This window comes from Oncorhynchus mykiss, chromosome 10 (assembly GCF_057628025.1).
Source record: "Oncorhynchus mykiss isolate SJ-2025 chromosome 10, ASM5762802v1, whole genome shotgun sequence".
Taxonomy (NCBI): Eukaryota; Metazoa; Chordata; class Actinopteri; order Salmoniformes; family Salmonidae; genus Oncorhynchus; species Oncorhynchus mykiss.
Window position 1 is genome coordinate 70,850,881 of NC_143031.1, and position 19,687 is coordinate 70,870,567.

General features: G+C 44.7%; 2 protein-coding genes across 5 annotated transcripts; one reads left to right on the forward strand and one right to left on the reverse strand.

The window, feature by feature from the left end:
• The first annotated feature begins 712 nt into the window (after positions 1 to 712).
• On the forward strand, positions 713 to 12,485 carry LOC118936637 (uncharacterized). Of its 4 annotated transcripts, none has more exons than XM_090187760.1 (21): positions 713 to 813; positions 1,370 to 1,430; positions 1,569 to 1,697; positions 1,797 to 3,946; positions 4,113 to 4,767; positions 4,881 to 4,973; positions 5,095 to 5,229; positions 5,390 to 5,483; positions 5,627 to 5,774; positions 5,883 to 5,933; positions 6,946 to 7,120; positions 7,338 to 7,471; positions 7,669 to 7,837; positions 8,442 to 8,673; positions 8,930 to 9,068; positions 9,508 to 9,640; positions 9,928 to 10,008; positions 10,171 to 10,320; positions 11,001 to 11,075; positions 11,860 to 11,940; positions 12,321 to 12,485. In XM_090187760.1, exons 2-21 carry the CDS (start codon positions 1,392 to 1,394, stop codon positions 12,390 to 12,392), a joined length of 4,935 nt encoding a protein of 1,644 aa, XP_090043886.1. In that variant the 5' UTR covers positions 713 to 813; positions 1,370 to 1,391; the 3' UTR covers positions 12,393 to 12,485. The 4 variants fall into 4 exon arrangements, 3 of the variants coding, with proteins under 3 accessions (XP_090043886.1, XP_090043887.1, XP_036829328.2); XR_016483923.1 differs by having other exon boundaries at positions 720 to 813; positions 9,459 to 9,640; XM_036973433.2 differs by having other exon boundaries at positions 721 to 813; positions 1,373 to 1,430.
• A 4,149-nt stretch (positions 12,486 to 16,634) lies between these two features.
• LOC110497346 (forkhead box protein E1-like) lies at positions 16,635 to 19,292 on the reverse strand. Its single transcript, XM_021573409.3, has one exon. It carries the CDS (start codon positions 18,641 to 18,643, stop codon positions 17,525 to 17,527), a length of 1,119 nt encoding a protein of 372 aa, XP_021429084.3. The 5' UTR covers positions 18,644 to 19,292; the 3' UTR covers positions 16,635 to 17,524.
• Positions 19,293 to 19,687: the final 395 nt, after the last annotated feature.

A 19,687-nucleotide genomic window follows, 5' to 3' on the forward strand; every position in this document is an offset into this window, starting at 1 on the left:
CAGCCCCACTGTGGGGGCCCTGCTCCGCCAGCGCTGGGGGAAGGGAAGGAAGATGTCCCTGGACGCCATCAGCGACAGCCTGCTGAAAGAGAGGACGGCCATTGGCTCGTTCCGCCGCCGGTGCAGTGTGACCGTGATACCCATGATCAGGATGGGGCTGACAAGCAGGAGCTCCAGCACCACCGAGCTAGAGGGTAGGGGGGGAGACAAGGGTCACTTCTTGGAGGGATCCAGGAGCTGAAAAAGTTCAGCTAGTCAGACAGAAATTAATGTATATTTTGCTTATCTGAAGGTTTATTGATGATGATGGAATATGGATGGTCGTTTTTGTGTGATGGATTATAGTGCAGTATTCAATATATTGAAGTTTGCTGTGTCTGTATTAAAAAGTTAATACCAATCATCGAGTGGGACAGATGCAATGAGGGTTAGATGCAGTTGATCCATCTGGCATTTCTGTAATCTCCCTAAAAGTTTGTTTTTGTATACAACTTGATTTGGAATGTTTGAATGTTAAGTCTTTTGTATGAAAATAAAATACAGTCTTGTGAATAAAATGACTAAAATCCAGTATTGGCAGGGCTGTGACTTCTATTGAATTTAGTCTTTGTGAACATGCAGCATCTGAAACGTTTGAAAATAATACCATACACGAAACAAACACAACAGCAGGTGTCAGTAATGGGTAAAAGGCGACCCATAGATTTTACGTGAAGGCGTTGGAGAGTTTACGTTTACGGTTTATAGCCAATAGCAGCGAACCTACTCATGTTTGAATGAAGAACAGGCAGTTGACGTTGACTCCTACAGCAGGTTTGTTTACTTCATTCAAAAACATTTTCTTTAGCAAATATTTTAAGTAGCTGTTAATAATAACCATATGAAATAGCTCTGACTTTTATTTACAGCGCTTTGTAGCCGAATATTTTAAATCGTGTCACGACTCATAACGTTAGCTAGCTAACGTTATGGGATAACTCTAGCTAACGTTCGCCAACTAACACAAATGTCCCCGTGAAACTTAAATTCTGCATGAGCTCTGTCATTTAACACAATGGATAATATGCTCAATGGTAGGCCTATTAGCTAATTTCAGTCAACGTTAATAACGTTATATTTTCCATAGTTAACGTTACATAGCTACCTACATCAGGGGTGTATTAATTCCGTCGATTCTGTTGAAAAACGTTTATTAAACGGAACGAAACGGGGAGGGACTTACTTGAATTAGTCCAATAGACGTTTTGCAACTGAATCCGACCAATGAATACACCCCATCATTTTTATCTGAACGCTAACTAGCCAGGCAAGTTGGTAACAGGTCTGATATGGCTCCAACAATAATGCCAGGTTGTTTGTATTCTGACAGTAGCCCAGCCACGCAAGCCCTCATGTCCACGAGAAGATCGCATACATTTGTAGAGACCATGGTAAGATTTGCATTTCACACATGTATTATGAAGTTACTGAACAGAACTTTCGACCATAATTGTGGATAGCAGTCACTAACATTAACTAGCAAAGTTGTTTATCAATAACTGGATGTTGGCTTCTCTCAATGCACCCAGCCTTCAACAAGATCTGGAGAACGCACCCCATTGAGGTGTGTCCAGAATGAAATGCGCCATGTCTCAACCCCATCTTCTAGACTCAAATCGAGATCAGGGTCGGGCAGCAATATCCTCAAAACACCCAAGGTATGACGAACAGCCAAGCTATGGGCCTATGGATCCTGTTCACTGAACTGTTGTTTGAAATGTAAACTTTACCTTATACTTCTCCCATTCTCCCTACAGAATGATGCTGTGTTCATCTACACAGACCCGTTAACACATTGCCCTCCACCAGCTGAGGTCCTATGCTCTCCTAGTGTTCCAAAGCCCAGTGATAAAACTACTACCAGTGATACAGCTCCTACCACTGAGGACACAGCTGTTGATACAGGCAGTGGACTTGGAGACATTACCTTCAAGTCCTTCATCTGTGCTGGGGGTGAGGTTGAGGTTTCAGAGCCCTCAAGGGTTGTAGACGAAACCATCCGGCTACCCAAGAATCAACTGAACATCTCTTCTCTTCCTGGCTATGACGATGAAAACACATGTCTCTCTGACAGTATGGTTACTCAATGCTGCGCCAACCATGTGGATCACGTCTATTGTGATTTGGAAAGAGATTTGGCCACAACTAAAGCCGACCTGTCCTTTAATGGGGGTTCAAACGCCAGTCTTAGTGTTCCACAGTTCACCGATATAGCCCACATCACTGAGACTGTTACTGGCGGACAGGGAGATGTAACGTTTAAGTCTTTCATCTGCACCGGAGTGGAGGTGGAAGTTTCAGAGGCTTCCAGGGTGGCACTTGAGACTATACTCCTACCAACGGATCAGCCTGCAAACCACCATCAGCCATACAACGACAGTATATATCAAAGTGTTATAGTAGATGAGTTGGGCATGCAGTCCATCGATGACCACGCAGATCACCTCTATTGTAATGTGGCCTCTAGTGCACACCTTTCCTTCAAAGAACCTACACATTGTAGTACTATGAAATCCATAGAGATGGTACATACCAATGAAGAGTCAACTGGTGTTCAAAATGCCACTGGCGGACAAGGACATGTGACATTCAAATCCTTCATCTGCACTGGGCTTGAGGTTGAAGTCTCAGAGTCCACCAGAGTGTCCAAAGACACTCTCCTCCTACCTGAGAATCAGACTGTGACCAGTCATCTACCGTACAACGACAGGGTCAACCCAAACATCATAGAGGAGCAGTCCTCCGATCATGCAAAACACCCTTACAGCCATGTGGAAAGTGAAGGTGCCGTGTGGGAAGCGGACGCCGCTGCCATCAGTGAACCCTCAATGGGAAATGCATCCTTAAGGTCATTGAAGGACCTGGATGATGTCGCCTGTCAGCTTTTCCCTGAAGGCCCCAAACAGGGTTCTTCTCCTCATGATGAAGACAGCGCCGTGGTTCCAGCTATACAGTTGGAAACTGACCGCTCCCATTGCAATGAGTTTGGAGCCTCGGCCAGGAGCTCCACACCTGTAGATGAGGACAACCCATCGATAGTATCTCACTCCCATTCTCATGGTTCAATGCAGGAGTCCAATGGGGCCACAGACAGCGCGCTGGGTTCAAGCAGTAGCGCTCCTCTTCTCTCCAACACTACAGACAAAGCGAGCTCTGAGAACATTGCTGACGTGTTGACTGAGCTACCCAAGATCCCCTCTGTAGCGACGTGGGCCGGCGGTAGTGATGCTTTACAGTTTGAGATCTTCAGCCCCGTTCTTAGCACTACCCCCATGACCAGAAGAAGGGGCATTCAGAAATCGTCTTTCGCCCAAATGGAGGATTCCGCTCTGGAAAACAGTAGGGGTTGTGTCCTCAACTCTGCTGAGGGTAGCTCCGTTGTCCCCGCCAACCCAGACAGCCGACTCTGGGGGGCCGTCCTGGAGAGCCCCATGCCTCTGCCCAAGTTCAACTCGACGGCAGTGGGTGCCGCATCGACCTGCAAGCCCCCTCCTCCTCCAGACCCAGTCACAGAGACTGTGGAGACGAGGCCAGAAGTGGATGTACCTCATGTAAAATCCCAACCCAAGGTGGAGAAAGTAAAGATGGGTCTTTTTGATCATTTACCAAGGTTGGTTTGTGAGGAGCCCTTTCAGCAGCAACTCATCCAGATGGCCCAATTCCTCATCCTGGCATCGGGCAAGATGGACCCTGTTAGCAACCCTGCCCTAGCCCCTACACCCGCTCCCGCCCCTCCTGTACTGGAAACTACAGCGGGGACCGTGGCTGTGGAGTGCCACAGCATGTGTGTTGGCACCACTCCAGTGAGGCGGGCAGATCGCAGTGCCAACACCTCTGGTCAGTTTGAGAGGAAGAGGGAGTTCTCTGTGTCTGACGCCTGCACCAGCACCGAGACTCTGCTCTGGAAGTGAGTAATGGCCTGTGTGTTTTTGTGAGTGAGAACTCTGTCAAATGTTCTGTGTTTATGTAATATGAACCATGTAAATATTGTTTTTTGGTGTTTGTCTGAGAGAAGTGTTCACAAGTATTTCCCATGTGTGGTATGAGAACTGACTATTTTTTCTCTGTGTCAGTCTGGCCCCTGGGAGCCTGTGTGGGGTCCCCAGACAGGAGCTGGAGCAGAGGCTGACCTCCACTCTCATCATGGTGGAGGCCCTGGTGCAGCAGCTGTGCACAGCCAGGGGACAGGGCCACTCTAGGGGCCCCGGGCCCTCAGAATTCAGGGACAAGCTGGTCCAGACCGACCACACTGAACTCAGCCAGACGGTAACCTACAAAGACCTGTATGTGACGGCCCTGGAGAGGATTAAGGAGCTAGAACTGGACCCGACCACTCTACAGAACCTGCTCCACAGCATGCAGGACACCAGGAGCACCATGACAGCCCTGAGTGGAGACACTGAGGCTGCTCTCAGCAGCATGAGGCAGATAAGAGACCTGGTTAAAGAGGACCAGCAGAGCCTGGTTACACAGTATGGTCAGATGAAGTCCCTTTATGAGAAGTGCAAGGAGACCCAGGGCAGGATGGTGCAGAAGGTCAGAGACACCCTGCAGCAGAGAGAGGACATGAGGAGACGGATGGAGGAGGCTTTCACCGCCAAGGACGCAGCCTTCAGTGTAACTGAGCAGCTGAGGGCTCACTGTGCCGTGCGTATCTCTGAGCTGGAGGAGAGTGTGGGATCTCACCAGGAGTTGATGGCTGCCCTGAACAAGACCTACCCAGAACAGGTACACCACACAGTCTGAGATCAGGGCTAGAGGCAATCGCCTGGTTCCCGGCTTATGCTTATTTTGGTGCTGTGTATTTGTTTTCCCGTGCTCATGTGTGTGTCCTTACTCAGGTTGCATTGAACAAGGCCTATGTGGAATCCCTCAACTCTGCATCTGAGCTCTTGAGAGGAACCATGAGCGATCACGACAGTCTGCATCAAGAGGTATGTCTTAACCTGGAGGCTACATTATCTTGTCAGGAAAGAAAAGAAAAGACATCCAAAAGGTTGCTATGTGTTGTTTTCTTCTGTATGACGCATGTGTAAGATGTCATATTCTCCCCAGCTGAAAACAGCCAGGCGTCTCCTCCAGAGGACAACTCCTATACTGGTGAAGCTGAATGAGAAGGCAGCCAACGCTATAAGAGAGAGAGACCAGCACCTCTCAGAGAGAGACCAAGCTGTGGAGGAGAGAGAGCAGGTCTGACCTCCCTTTTCTCTCTCTCTCTCTCATCTCCCACACCTCACAATGTCTCTACTGCCTGTTCTATTTGCTCTGTTCTCTGTTATCTTCTGCAACTCGTCTCTCCACAATGTTATGGCTTCATTCCAATGCGTCGTGGCTCACTTCTACATGACAGATCCAAGAGGAACTGGACCAAACCAACATGAGTCTCCAAGTTGCCAGGCAGGAGGTTGGGGACTTGAATCTGCAGGCCACCATCATTAATTCAGGTAGGGATTTAAACAAACCATTGAAGATCGCATTTGAGTTTCAAGTGTTATTGTGGTAAGTTTAAAAATAAGTGCTGATATGTTTATTTTCTGGCATTGTCATTCTCTCTCCCTCTTGCTCTCCCGCCTTCTCCCTCTCTCAGAGTTGGGTGTTCTGCGTCAGAAGCTGAGTGAGGGAGAAGAGGAGCGAGTTCAGCTGGAGAGGAAGGTCACGGAGCTGTCTGCCACCGTCTCATCTACCCTGGCCTCCTATGCCTTCCTAGAGCAGGCCCTGGCTGCAGAGTCCACCAAGTCAGTTCAAAGTTCACTCTAAGCTGTTATGGTGCTTCAACTATGGCAGTTGTCAATTAAATGTATTTTTATATATAGAGAAAAATAACCTTAACTTTCTTATTTCAGGTTGCAACAGTCATGGCAAGAAGTCCAGCAAGCTACCGACAGGGCCAACCAGTAAGTGAACTCAGTTACCTCATTTCTCTTATCAACACTACTATTTAAACCTGTATTTTACCATTGAAATGGGCTATTCTGATGTATTTTTCTGTTTAGCCCCATCACATTGCAGCTATAAAGATGATTTAACATGAACTAAGACACGCATACCTTTTGCTATTTGTAATCAATAATGCACATTGGTTTAACTAAGGCATGTTTAGTCATTGAGTTTAATTAAGCAATAAGGCAGGAGAACCCAGGGACCAACTCCTGACTACGGGATGTTCTTAGGCCTCAAGGCAGAGGGAACAGCCCTTAGGAGGGAGTTATCACATGAGAATCTCCGGATTCTCATGCCTTATTGCTTTTATAAAACAGTTGCCAGCATATTAATAAAAAAATATATATATTTTTTCATTAAACATTATTTTGAACGGGTAAATTTGTTTTTGTGTTCTGGTCATTAGTTATTTTCTCATGTTTTGACCCAGTCGTTAATTAGAATCATTCTTTTCATTCCGCGATGCTATGCTAAACAAATCATTGGCATGTAGCTAGCTAGTAGAGATTCAATGATGAGATACAAGAACTGTAATAAATAATGATTTATTAAATATCCAATAGGCCTACATAGGCAGCACTGCACTGGTTAAGGAATGAATGGAATTCTGACTGTTTACGGTTTCCATGGTGAATTATTAGTTTTGTGTTCAAGCCTACTGGCACAGGAGAAATCCATGTGTAAAATGATACGTTGTTGCAAGGTCATAGAGGCAGACAGGTCCTTTTATACAAGCCCTAACTGTTGCAAACCAAATAGTAGCATGGAAAACTAATGTGGAGATGCTTTTTTTACCCCGAGGGATATAAGGTCTATGGATTTCGTGCCTGGGCTGCGGGACAGTGGAATTAGCACATGCTATTTTGTGGGAGGAGTTGTCCCACAACTCTCGCATAGCAACCAATCAGCATCCAGGATCCAAACAACCCGTTTTATAACATTTCATTGAACCCCTCCTGTGTCCAGGTTGGAGGGTGCGTTGGTCCAGTCAGAGCAGCGTGTATGTGAGCTGTCCCAGGCTCTGGCCCACAGCGAGGAGCAGCTGAGCCAGCTGCAGAGCCACTCCCACAGCCAGAGCCTGCAGCTGCAGAATCTCCATGAAGTGCACGTGCAGCTCAACAGCATGATGGAGATGAACGAGGTAGGTGGACCTCTGGATATCTCTCTATAGTACTGTGGTGGTGCTCTCTCTTGCTTTGAGTTCCTCTACCTTTTTGTCTCTTTCTCTGTTCCTTACCAGTCTCTCTCTCTCCTTTTACTCTGTAGAGCTCCCTCTCCCTCTCTTCCTGTGTGCTGATCCTAAACTCAGCTGTGGTGAGTGCTGTGTGTAACAGCTCTGTTCCTCCTCCCCTGTGTAGTTCCTACAGATGGAGAATGATATGGCCAGGGAGCAGGTGGTGGAGAGTGAGAGGACCCTCCGGGCTAACCTACAGGGGCTCAGGGAGAGGAACATCCAGTGTGAGGACCTGAAAGGAGCCCTCAGCCACCTCCAGTAAGACCCAGTACCACTCACTGTGGAGTCATAGTACATTTAGTTATTAGACATTATTTATTTTTAATGAGTTGAGCTGTGATGAGTTCTGGGGGGTGTGTGTGGGAGTGGGGTTGTCTCATATGACTACATGGGACGTGGTTATTACAAACAATTGAACAATTGTCTTTAGCTGAGTGTGTGTGTGTGTGTGTCAGGGCTGAGAGGGAGGCTTTGCAGGCAGAGCTGGAGGACAGTCAGGCCAGAGCCCAGTCAGTCCAATTGGACCTGGTAGAGCAGCTAGCCCAGGCTGTTACTGACGTCACCCTGCTACACCACACACTGAGACGACTGACCAACGATGTTCACACTGCTCTGACCACCAAGGTAATCACACACACCCTGTTACATCACACACTGAGACCACTGACCAACGATGTTCACACTGCTCTGACCACCAAGGTAATCACACACACCCTGTTACATCACACACTGAGACGACTGACCAACGATGTTCACACTGCTCTGACCACCAAGGTAATCACACACACACCCTGTTACATCACACACTGAGACCACTGACCAACGATGTTCACACTGCTCTGACCACTAAGGTAATCACACACACCCTGTTACACCACACACTGAGACCACTGACCAACGATGTTCACACTGCTCTGACCACCAAGGTAATCACACACACCCTGTTACATCACACACTGAGACCACTGACCAACGATGTTCACACTGCTCTGACCACCAAGGTAATCACACACACCCTGTTACATCACACACTGAGACCACTGACCAACGATGTTCACACTGCTCTGACCACCAAGGTAATCACACACACCCTGTTACATCACACACTGAGACCACTGACCAACGATGTTCACACTGCTCTGACCACCAAGGTAATCACACACACTGCACACACCCTGTACCAGTCTATAGAAGACTCAGTCTGTTGTCATGTGTGGTGTTATTTCAGAAGCCAGAGGTCTGTGGTAAAGACGAGGTGTCCCAGCCCTCCCTCCATGTTGAGCGTCATCCCTCCACCTCCTTCGTGGACAGCATCATGGTGGCCATCACCACTGACCTGGCCCAGGTCAATGACACACATCCCCCCTTAGACATGACAGAGGAACCACAAGCTGAAGGGTTGGGCAGCGAGACCAGCGCCTTCACTCGCCTCGCACCCATCACTCCTAAGAAGTGTCAGGGTGAGGCCTCCATCGCATCTCCCCAGGGGGGTTGCTGGTAGCCCCAGGGGGTATCTGGGTTCTGTTCAGCAGGGTACACTGTAGCAAACCTTACAACGAAAAACTAAAGTCTGTGTTCTTATTGGACAAGTTCGTAGCACCTCCCCTGTTTCACTGTTTCAAAACGTTTAGTACCTACTGGACACAACCCATTTGTTTGTCTGTATTGATGTGTCCTGGGCCCAGTCACTAAATGCCCTCCCTTCCTGGTCTCCAGTGGTGCCTCCAGAAGAGGAGCAGAGTAGCGTGGTGGAGCTGCTAGCAGACCTGGCTAACACAGTCTCTGAGCTCAGCTCCACCATCACACAGCTACGACAGAGCAAGGACACCGAGCAGGAGGCACTGAACAACACCATGTAAGCACTGACGTGTGTGGCATTTATTTTGTGTTGATGTGAAGCTTACAATTTCTCCTTTAAGCATTCAATTATTTACTGTTGTATTTACATTTCTGGTCACCATAAGTCAGTGTTTCCCAACTCCAGCCCTCCAGTAACCCCAACACCACACATTTTTATAGCCCCGGCAAACACACCTGAACTGGTTGAGGGCTTGATGATTAGTTGAAGTTGAATCCAGTGTGGGAAACACTGCCTGCCCTATGTCAAGTTCCATCATATTAGGGTTAAACCCAGGGTTTCTCAAACTCTGTCCTCGGGACCCTAAGGGGGGCACGTTTTGGTTTTTGCCCTAACAGTACACAGCTGATTCAAATAATCAACTAATCATCACACTTTGGTGCACAGGGTTTGGGATACGCTGAGTAAACCTAACCGATAATTGTTGCGATACCAGCTGTGGGCTGCAGGGGGAGCAGCAGGCCCAGGCCCGCAGACACAGGGCTGAGGTATCCGAGCTGAGGGGCCAGCTGAGCCGTCTCCAGACCCAGCTAGGCCGGGACCAGGTGGCTCTACAGAACAAGGCCCAGGTGAGACACTACACTGCTCTCAGATCAGACCGTACAACTAAAAACACCAGTTTTAGTTACACTTAACTTCTTACCTGTGTTAAACCCTGTATTTGTGAGCATATTGGCAAAGTGCTGCCAATACTTGTGCATTATAGATGATTTTACTGAGCAATCTACACATTTTTTATTACTTTCTTGGCTACAGGACATGAGACATGTCTGATTACTTGACTGACATGGTATTTTGGTGAATAGTGGTCTGTGTTACTGAGGCTGAACCCAGGTCATTTGTTCTGTTTTACCAGGAGGTAGACACTATGAAGAGGATCTGCAGTGAAGTGAATGAGGCCAGGGAGTTTCTTTACAAGCACAAATCTGAGAACAAAGTAAGGGACTATCACTTTTTCGACCAAAAAATACTGTCTACATTCACTTTATTTCGTCTTCCTAAAAGTTCTTAGGCAACATTTTATCCTCGTGTGAATTGTCACCTATATGTCATGATGTGCTTCCATCTAGCCTATTGTTATTGCTGCTGTGTTCTGTAGGAGCTGCGTAGGGAGGTGGCAGACCTGCGCCGTTCACTGCACCAATCACAGGTGGAGTCCCAGGCTCTAAGGGACGAGCTAAGAAAGACCGGCAACCAATCAGCACACAGCATGCATTCCATGGACGACAAGATCCGCCTACTGAAAGAGGTACAATCCAGACCATAGGTTGCCTGTTATCCCTGTAAGAACTGCTAGGGCTACCCTACGGTTTCCATGTCTCTGCTGTCCCCACAGCTAGACACTGGGCATTCTGTGCAGAATATTTCGATCTAAGGGCCTCCCGGGTGGCGCAGTGGTTAAGGGCGCTGTACTTGTCTCATCGCGCACCAGCGACTCCTGTGGCGGGCTGGGCGCAGTGTACGCTAACCAAGGTGGCCAGGTGCACGGTGTTTCCTCCGGCGCATTGGTGCGGCTGGCTTCCGGGTTGGATGCGTGCTGTGTTAAGAAGCAGTGCGGCTTGGTTGGGTTGTGCCATCAGAGGAGGAGGACGCATGACTTTCTACCTTCGTCTCTCCCGAGCCCGTACGGGAGTTGTAGCGATGAGACAAGATAGTAGCTACTACAACAATTGGATACCACGAAATTGGGGAGAAAAAGGTGTCAAAATTCAAAAACAAACAAAAAAAAAAAAAAAGAATATTTTGATCTGAACGCGCCACAGCGCCCTACATGACCCAACCTTGGGTTGTTTTAAATTGGCCACAATTACATCTCAAATACATCCCCTCACACCAACCCTGCAGCCTTGAAATACCAAGCAGTCCTCTCCCTCCAACACTAGTTGTCTTTGACAGGCAGTAGGACCTTAAACACTGTCTCCACCACAGGTGGAAAGACTAAAGAGGACTCTGTTGGAAGCTGAGGAAGGAAGAGCAAAGCTTCTGGAGAGAGCCAAGAGACATGTAAGTGTCTATACGATCTATACACAAGTGTGTCACCCCGCCTCTTATTTGGTAACCATCTGAGGGATGGGTCTAGAGAAATGTAACCACTCAAATTCCTATGCAGAGCTATGGATGCATCTCCATCTATGATATCAAAATTATAGTTTTAACCATGTTATGAGGCTATAAAGTGTTTTACATTTAAAACAAGCTTATATTCTGGGTTCTGATTGGGTATGACAGTTGAACTAAGCTCATGAGTCATTTTATATAAGTTATATTCTTCAAGGATCAATGGGTGTGTATAATTAATTTATAAGTCCAAAAATGGATGTTGCAACTAAGGATTCCAGCTTTAAGGAAAGCACTTCAAGTCGGAAGTTTACTTACACTTAGGTTGGAGTCATTAAAACTCATTTTTCAACCACTCCACAAATTTCTTGTTAACAAACTATAGTTTTGGCAAGTCGGTTAGGACATCTACTTTGTGCATGACACCAAGTAATGTTTCCAACAATTGTTTACAGACAGATTATTTCACCCACTGGGAATGTGACGAAAGAAATAAAATCTGAAATAAATAATTCTCTCTACTATTATTCTGACATTTCACATTCTTAAAATAAAGTGGTGATCCTAACTGACCTAAGACAGGGAATTTTTACTAGGATTAAATGTCAGGAATTGTGAAGAACTGAGTTGAAATGTATTTGCCTAAGGGGTATGTAAACTTCCGACTTCAACTGTAAGTGGTATCCAATGCACAAGTCACCATCTTCAATGTTCCCCTCTGTCTCTGCAGCAAATGATCCACGACACCAACCAGAAGAAAGTGGAGAAGGAACTTCGAGTCCTTGACGATATGATTGAGACGGTCAGAAAGGTGAGTACAGGGATATACATTTTTCTGTTTGAAATTTAAAGGTAGAGTCAGCGATATGACAGATGTTGAAAGTAAACAGCATAGTGGGTACATTTCCACAATAACTAAGAGAACTGGAGTGCGAGGCTCCACTTCTCCCCTGTTTTGGTCCTGTGGCTGCCAAGTTGTAAAAGCGTGATGCGATTCCGTGCACATGTGCAAATACTGTGTGAGAGTGAAGTCTTGCAATTTGCTCATCTCAGTATCTGCAGTGCTGCTCGTGGCAACATCATTATGCTGAGTCTACCTTTAATATAAAGGGTCATATTCATATGTGTTACTTGGTGTATATTGATAGTTTGGCATTAGACTTGACACTTTTTCCTTTTCTTTCTCTACAGACATTGTCTTCTGTTCCTGACGTTGTCAAGAACTGCAAAGAACTCAAGAGTCTAGTCGAATATCTTGGTTAATGTCATATTATAAACTGTAGTTTTAATCAGTTCTGTTTTTTTGAATGTTTTCTTAAACCTATTTGTACAAATAAAAAAATCTGGTAACACGTCTTGAGTAGTTTTGATGGAATTGATTTATGTTAACTGTATTGTAAACGTTTACAGCATTACAATATACAGCTGAACACTTCTGCAATTGCAAACGGTATCAAATTTAGTCATCTTAATATTACAGAGCGTTCTGGTTTGATAGACTTGGAACACTCAATGAAATGATTCCAACTGCTCTCCACTAAGTTTAAATTATTTTTTAAAAATCTAAACTTGAACAGAATGGAGTGTGTTTGAAATGTTTCTGGGTTTTCCATGAAACTACATTCACACATTGTATTTATTATGTACAGTTTACAAGTATGGCTATATGTTACTCTCACTTTTATACATTACTGGATTGATGGATTGACATTACAATGATGTAAAGTGGAATTCATGTTGGGTGTTAAAAAAACGAACATCACCAAAGATATACTTTTCAATGCTTTATAATTTGTTAGCCCACTGACAACGACAGAGGCCTCCTTGTTAAGTGTTGACAGAGCATGCAGTTGTAGCCTAATTGGTGGTTGGCAAAATCGTTGATGTATTACAACAGTTTCATAAATCTTTCGACAAGTAAAATCATATTTGACAATTAGGTCATTTCTTGATGTTGCGCTCTGAAATGTCATCTAAATCATTTCTGTTTGCCATGCTCCTCGTCGTTTCTGCTTGGCTGCTTTTCAATACGACTCATTCCCTTTTAAATACACCGTCTCCAAACCACGTGCTGTCCGACACTGTTCTCAATTAGATGTAACAAATACCTAAGACGTGAGTTGCTGTCGGCTCCAAGGAACGTATCCCACAGTCTATCCAGATGGATTTGTGATATTCACTTTATATTTGATTACCAGTAGGATATTAGAATTTGTATTGTCAAAAGGACTTGATATTTAATAACTTAAATTCGTGAAACGTATCTGCAGATTTATTTTGACTAACTTCACCCATTTAGATTCACTTAATGCATGACGAATATAGTCAATGTGTCTATCAACAACTACATGTCGGTACAGAGCCTTCAAAGTATTCGCACCCCTTGACATTTTCCACATTTTGTTGTGTTAGTCTGAATTTAAAATGGATTACGTTGTGATGTTTCACTGGCCTACACACAATACCCCATAATGGCAAAGTGGAATTATGTTTTTAGAAATGTTTACAAATTAAAATGACAAGCTGAAATGTCTTGAGTCAATAAGTATTCAAGACCTTTGTTAGGGCAAGCTTAAATACGTTCAGGAGTAAATATTTGCTTAACAAGTCTTAAGTTGCATGGACTCACTCTGTGTGCAGTAATAGTGTTTAACACATTTTTTAATGAATACATCTCTGTACCCCATACATAGAATTATCTGTAAGGTCCCTCAGTCAAGCATGAATTTCAAACATGGATTGAACCACACACACCAGGGAGGTTTTCCAATGCCTCACAAAGAAGGGAACCTATTGGACGATGGGTAAAAAAACAGGAAGCAGAATATCCCTTTGAACATGGTGTACTTATTAATCACACTTTGGATGGTGTATCAATACACTCAGTCACTACAAAGATACAGGTGTCCTTCCTTACTCAGTTGCAGGAGAGGAAAGAAACCGCTCAAGGATTTCATCATGAGGCTAATTGTGATTTTAAAACAGTTTAATGGCTGTGATAGGAGAAAAATGAGGCTGGGTCAACATTGTAGTTACTCCACAACACTAACCTAAACGACAGAGTGAAAAGAAGGAAGCCTGTAAAGAATAAAAATATTCCAAAACATGCGTCCTGTTTGCAATAAGGCACTAAAAGTAAAACTGCAACAAATGCTGAATTTTGTCCTGAATGTAAAGGGTTATGTTTGTGGCAAATCCAACAACACATTACTGAATACCACTCTTCTTATTTTCAAGCCTTGTGGTGGCTGCATTATGTTATGTGTATGCGTGTCATCTGCAAGAACTAGGGAGTTTTCTTTAGGATAAAAAGAAACATAGATCTAAGCACAGGCAAAATCCTAGAGGAAAACCTGGTTCTGTCTGCTTTCCAACAGACACTGGGAGACAAATTCACCTTAGAACAGGACGATAACCTAAAACACAAGGCCAAATATACACTGGAGTTGTTTACCAAGACAACATTGAATGTTCCTGAGTGGCCTAGTTACAATATTGACTTATCGCCTTGAAAATCTATGGCAAGATTGAAAATGGCTGTCTAGCAATGATCAACAACCAACTTGATAGAGCTTAAAAAGAATAATGTACAAATATTGTAGAATCCAGGTGTGAATAGCTCTTAGACTTACCTAGAAAGACTCACAGCTGTAATCGCTCCAAATATGATTCAAACATGTATTGACTCATATATTGACTTTGTTGTATTTATTTTTCAATACATTTTCCAAAATGTCTAAAAACATTGTCATTTTGGGGTATATTGAATTCAGGCTGTCATGGCTTTAGAAGCTTCTGATAGGCTAATTGAAATCATTTGAGTCAATTGGAGGTGTACCAGTGGATGTATTTCAAGGCCTACCTTCATCCTCAGTGCCTCTTTGCTTGACATCATGGGAGAATCAAAAGAAATCAGCCAAGACCTCAGAAAAATAATTGTAGACTTCCACAAGTCTGGTTCTTCCTTGGGAGCAATTTCCAAATGCCTGAAGGTACCACGTTCATCTGTACAAACAATAGTACGCAAGTATAAACACCATGGGACCACGCAGCCGTCAAACCGCTCAGCAAGGAGACGCATTCTGTCTCCTAGAGATGAACATACTTTGGTGCGAAAAGTGCAAATCAATCCCAGAACAACAGCAAAGGACCTTGTGAAGATGCTGGAGGAAACAGGTACAAAAGTATCTATATCCACAGTAAAACGAGTCCTATATCGACATAACCTGAAAGGCCGCTCAGCAAGGAAGAAGCCACTGCTCCAAAACCGCCATAAAAATGCCAGACTACGGTTTGCAACTGCACATGGGGACAAAGATCTTACTTTTTGAGAAATGTCCTCTGGTCTGATAAAACAAAAATAGAACTGTTTGGCCATAATGACCATCGTTATGTTTGGAGGAAAAAGGGGGAGGCTTGCATGCCGAAGAACACCACCCTAACCGTGAAGCACGGGGGTGGCAGCCTCATGTTGTGGGGGTGCTTTGCTGCAGGAGGGACTGGTGCACTTCACTAAATAGATGGAATCATGAGGAAAGAAAATTATGGGGATATATTGAAGCAACATCTCAAGACATCAGTCAGGAAGTTAAAGCTTGGTCGCAAATGGGTCTTCCAAATGGACGATGACCCCAAGCATACTTCCACAGTTGTGGCAAAATGGCTTAATTAAGGACAACAAAGTCAAGGTATTGGAGTGGCCATCACAAAGCCCTGACCTCAATCCTACAGAAAATTTGTGGGCAGAACTGAAAAAGCGTGTGCGAGCAAGGAAGCCTCCAAACCTGACTCAGTTACACCAGCTCTGTTAAGAGGAATGGGCCAAAATTCACCCAACTTATTGTGGGAAGCTTGTGGAAGGCTACCCAAAACGTTTGACCCAAGTCAAACAATTTAAAGGCAATGCTACCAAATACTAATTGAGTGCATTTTAAAACCTCAAATACACCACAAGTTTTAGATCTCCTGCAACAGGGTGATCAAATTAAGATCCTACATCTGTACACTGATGTCTGGACATGACACTTGTGCCTGCCGTTCACAGTGACTGATCATTCTATGGCTCCAGACACACTTCATGTCCAACTGAGCTGAAATGATGGAGGGGAGGAATGGGCTGCACAAAAGATGCAGTCTGAAATGTCTTAAGTGCCTGTTTCTGGCAGGGAATGAAGGAAGAAGGCTTTTTGTTAATGTCATGAAGCATGAAGTGTATGTGTTGAAGGGCTCTTTTACTTTAGCTCTTCTCTAAGCTGTATGCATTTCTACTACATTCCTTTAGCTGTAAATCTACAGAATTGTGGACTTTTCAGTGACACATTCTATCATTATGCTTCTGCTAAAATGTTTATTATATTCTACTGAGCAATTTACTTTATATTCGTGTTCTTATCTTTTGTTTCTTATAGTTGTTGCATTGTCGAGAAGGAACCTGCAAGTAAGCATTTCATTTTGTGTATCTTGACCTGTAGATGCGAATAATAAAAACATGAAACATTCCCATTACTCCTTGCGTAACCATTTCCAATTGTTGCACTTTAATTACAACAATTATTAAAGAGTGAAGTGGATCCAAATCAAGAGTTTTGATTTCTACCATTGAAACTCCTTTTGTCACAACGTGCACTACAGGCATCTGCAGATTCTATTCAATGATACATTTATCTTTCAAGTAATGTTGTCGTTTTGCTTAAATGAATGGAAATCAACTCTGATTCCTTATTTTTAAAAAGGCACAAAATACTTCAGCATTTTTTTCAAAAAAAATCTTTATCAAATGCACAAAATGAAACAATAATTTACACAGTTTAAATTCCATTACAAATATATTTAGACATTTACATTAAAAAAAGACCCTGCACACAATTCAACTCATGAAAATTGAGCTTTTGCAACCGCAGATTTTCACCACAGTAAAGAAAACCAACTGCAAAACCTCATTCAGGCTTTTGAGATACGCTCGATGAAGCTACAAAGTGATACAAGCCCAGACACATACTTTAACCTTTAAACTCAAATCTCAACTGTACACACATTATGGTGCATCATGATATGGATTTAAACAATGTTATATTTAACAATGTAGTGTCCTGAGCATTGCACTTGATACTTGAGCGTGTTTACATTGTATTGCAGTCCGTATCATATTTGTCACAGCCACTGAATTAATGACATTTTATATCTCAAAACATGCACATTGATTCAAGTCAAAATAACACACCAAAACATGACGGAAGAATCCTGTTCATCTTATGTCCTTTAGTCTTTTCTTTTTGAGTCATGCCATCCCATTATCACCAGTGTCTCTCACAGCCGCCAACTGAAACGGAAAAGTCCACTAGAACTGTTCTTTCCTAAAAAACCAACCCAATGCATAATTCTTTGAAGACAGTTCCTCAGATGGCAGACACGAACCTATCCATGTTCCCCGAGTACGTGGGGTGTCTTAGGTAGGCTCCAGTGCTGGTGGTACCTGCACCATTATACTGGACCAACGAGCCCAACTGACCCGGGGACACTCTCCCATAATGTTCCACAGCATCTCCAGCCATGTGGGGTGAGGAGTGGGAGTGGAGACGCCCTGAACCTCCATACCCCTGGCTGTGTCCCTGGCTGTAGGAGCCCTGAGGTGGGTGGTGGTGTGGGTGGTGGTGGTGTCCATTGGGGCCCGAGTAGGGAAAACCCACATGGGCCGAGGAGCGGGACAGCATGGCCCCTCCACATGACTGGGCCTGGAAGGCTGGGGCTCCAAGGTTACAGTGGCTGGGGCCCCCAGCGGGGCCTCCCTCTGGACTGAAGCTCCGGCTGGGCTGCTGCATCATCTCGGGCCCCTGACCCCCGGAGGGGTGCCCTATGATTGTGTTGATGCTGAACATGCGGGAGTGGGACTGGCAGTGAGGACCAAACCCGGGGGGCGAGGAGGATGGGTAGTAGGCAGAGGGTAGCTGACCATGCTGGCCGTACGGGGGACTCACCGCCATATTGGAGCCGTAGACGGAGCTGGAGTAGGTCGAGCGAGCGATCTGGACAGGCGAGAAGACAGGGGACTCATGTACATATGACGTGTAGGTCGTAAAGTCACAGCGCTTGAACCTCTTCCTGCGCCGGAGGAAGCTGCCGCTATCGAACATGTCCTCTGCGTTGGGGTCCAGGGCCCAGTAGTTACCCTTCCCGGGCCTCCCTGGCTCCCTAGGGATCTTGATGAAGCAGTCGTTGAGGGTGAGGTTGTGGCGGATGGAGTTCTGCCACTTCTTGGAGTTGTCTTGGTAGAAGGGGAACCGCTCCGTGATGAACTTGTAGATGCCGCCCAGGGTCAGCTTATGGTTGGGCGAGTTGGCTATCGCCATGGAGATGAGGGCGATGTAGCTGTAGGGGGGCTTTCCTCGCTGGAGGGGTCTCTTCCTGCGACGGCCCCTTGACGGTTCATCCGATACTGCTGTGGTAGTAGGAGGAGGGGTGGGAGCAGGCAGGGAGATCTCAGAAGGACTGTCTTTCTCCACTTTCACCACCGGCATGGTTGAGGGTAGTTTGTAAATGTCCAAAAACAGAACGGACTAACTTGCAAAGTTAATGGTCTAGGTCGTTCTAAGGTTGTCCAAAAGTGCAGTATGTCATCGACAGGAACAGTAGCAGACGCAGAGAGTGAAGAGCAATAAAATATTTACTAGAAAGGAAAGTTTCAACATTCCTTCTTCAAAAACTCACAGTCCTCAAAAACTCAGTCCTCAAAAACTCACAGTCCTCAAAAACTCACAGTCCTCAAAAACTCAGTCCTCAAAAACTCAGTCCTCGAGTCCAATAAAAGCAGTTCAACAAATAAAGACGGTTTGCATTCCCAGTTTTCTACATATCCAGGATAGTCTCGTCAGGTAGAGAGGAGAGAATACAGTGACAGTTTTCTATATATCCAGGATAGTCTCGTCAGGTAGAGATGAGAGAATACAGTGACTGTAAACACGTTCTTCCAGTTGTGTGTGTGAGAGTGTCAGTGAGCTACCTGAGGTCTCGACTACCAACTCTGCAGCACACCTGAGCCACACCCCCACCCAGGGACTGACTCACCTCAGTAAAATGGATAAGGGTTTAATTGTTCATGTGTTTTAAAATGTATGTAATGCCACTGGCAGTTTTTTTAAAGTGTATATTTAGAATTTTTTTCGTGGTTTTTGCTGTAAATATTGGATGTAGAGTAGCACTGACTTTTTAGTAACATGTACAAGACAGTAAACGATTGAAATTACGAAAACATATAAAAAGCATATTCTCTGTTTTTAGTTCATTCCAATTGAACCAGATTTCAGTAAATAAATGAATCTGATGATCTCAGTACCACACTACAGCTGTCCAATAGGTTCTATTAAGGCACTTTTCAAACCCTGTGACCAATGAACAAACTGTCTTTCCTTCCAACCATTCAAATACAGCTCTAAAGTTACACCTCAAGTTGATTTGAAAAGGTCCAAAATGGAGCCTTGTTGTTTTGATGTTGAACACTAAAAGGCCTCTTTAGTGGTGATTTAACCTAGGGATTGTTGTTCTTCTGCGTTTCCTTGTTTGTT

Excerpts from the sequence above, each read along its gene's own strand:
- LOC118936637 (XM_090187760.1), top strand. The coding sequence starts at position 1,392 with ATGTCCACGAGAAGATCGCATACATTTGTAGAGACCATG. Across the intron at positions 3,947-4,112 it reads ACCGAGACTCTGCTCTGGAA|TCTGGCCCCTGGGAGCCTGT; the intron begins GTGAGTAATGGC and ends TCTCTGTGTCAG. Across the intron at positions 5,230-5,389 it reads CTGTGGAGGAGAGAGAGCAG|ATCCAAGAGGAACTGGACCA; the intron begins GTCTGACCTCCC and ends TCTACATGACAG.
- LOC110497346 (XM_021573409.3), bottom strand. The coding sequence starts at position 18,643 with ATGCCGGTGGTGAAAGTGGAGAAAGACAGTCCTTCTGAGATCTCCCTG.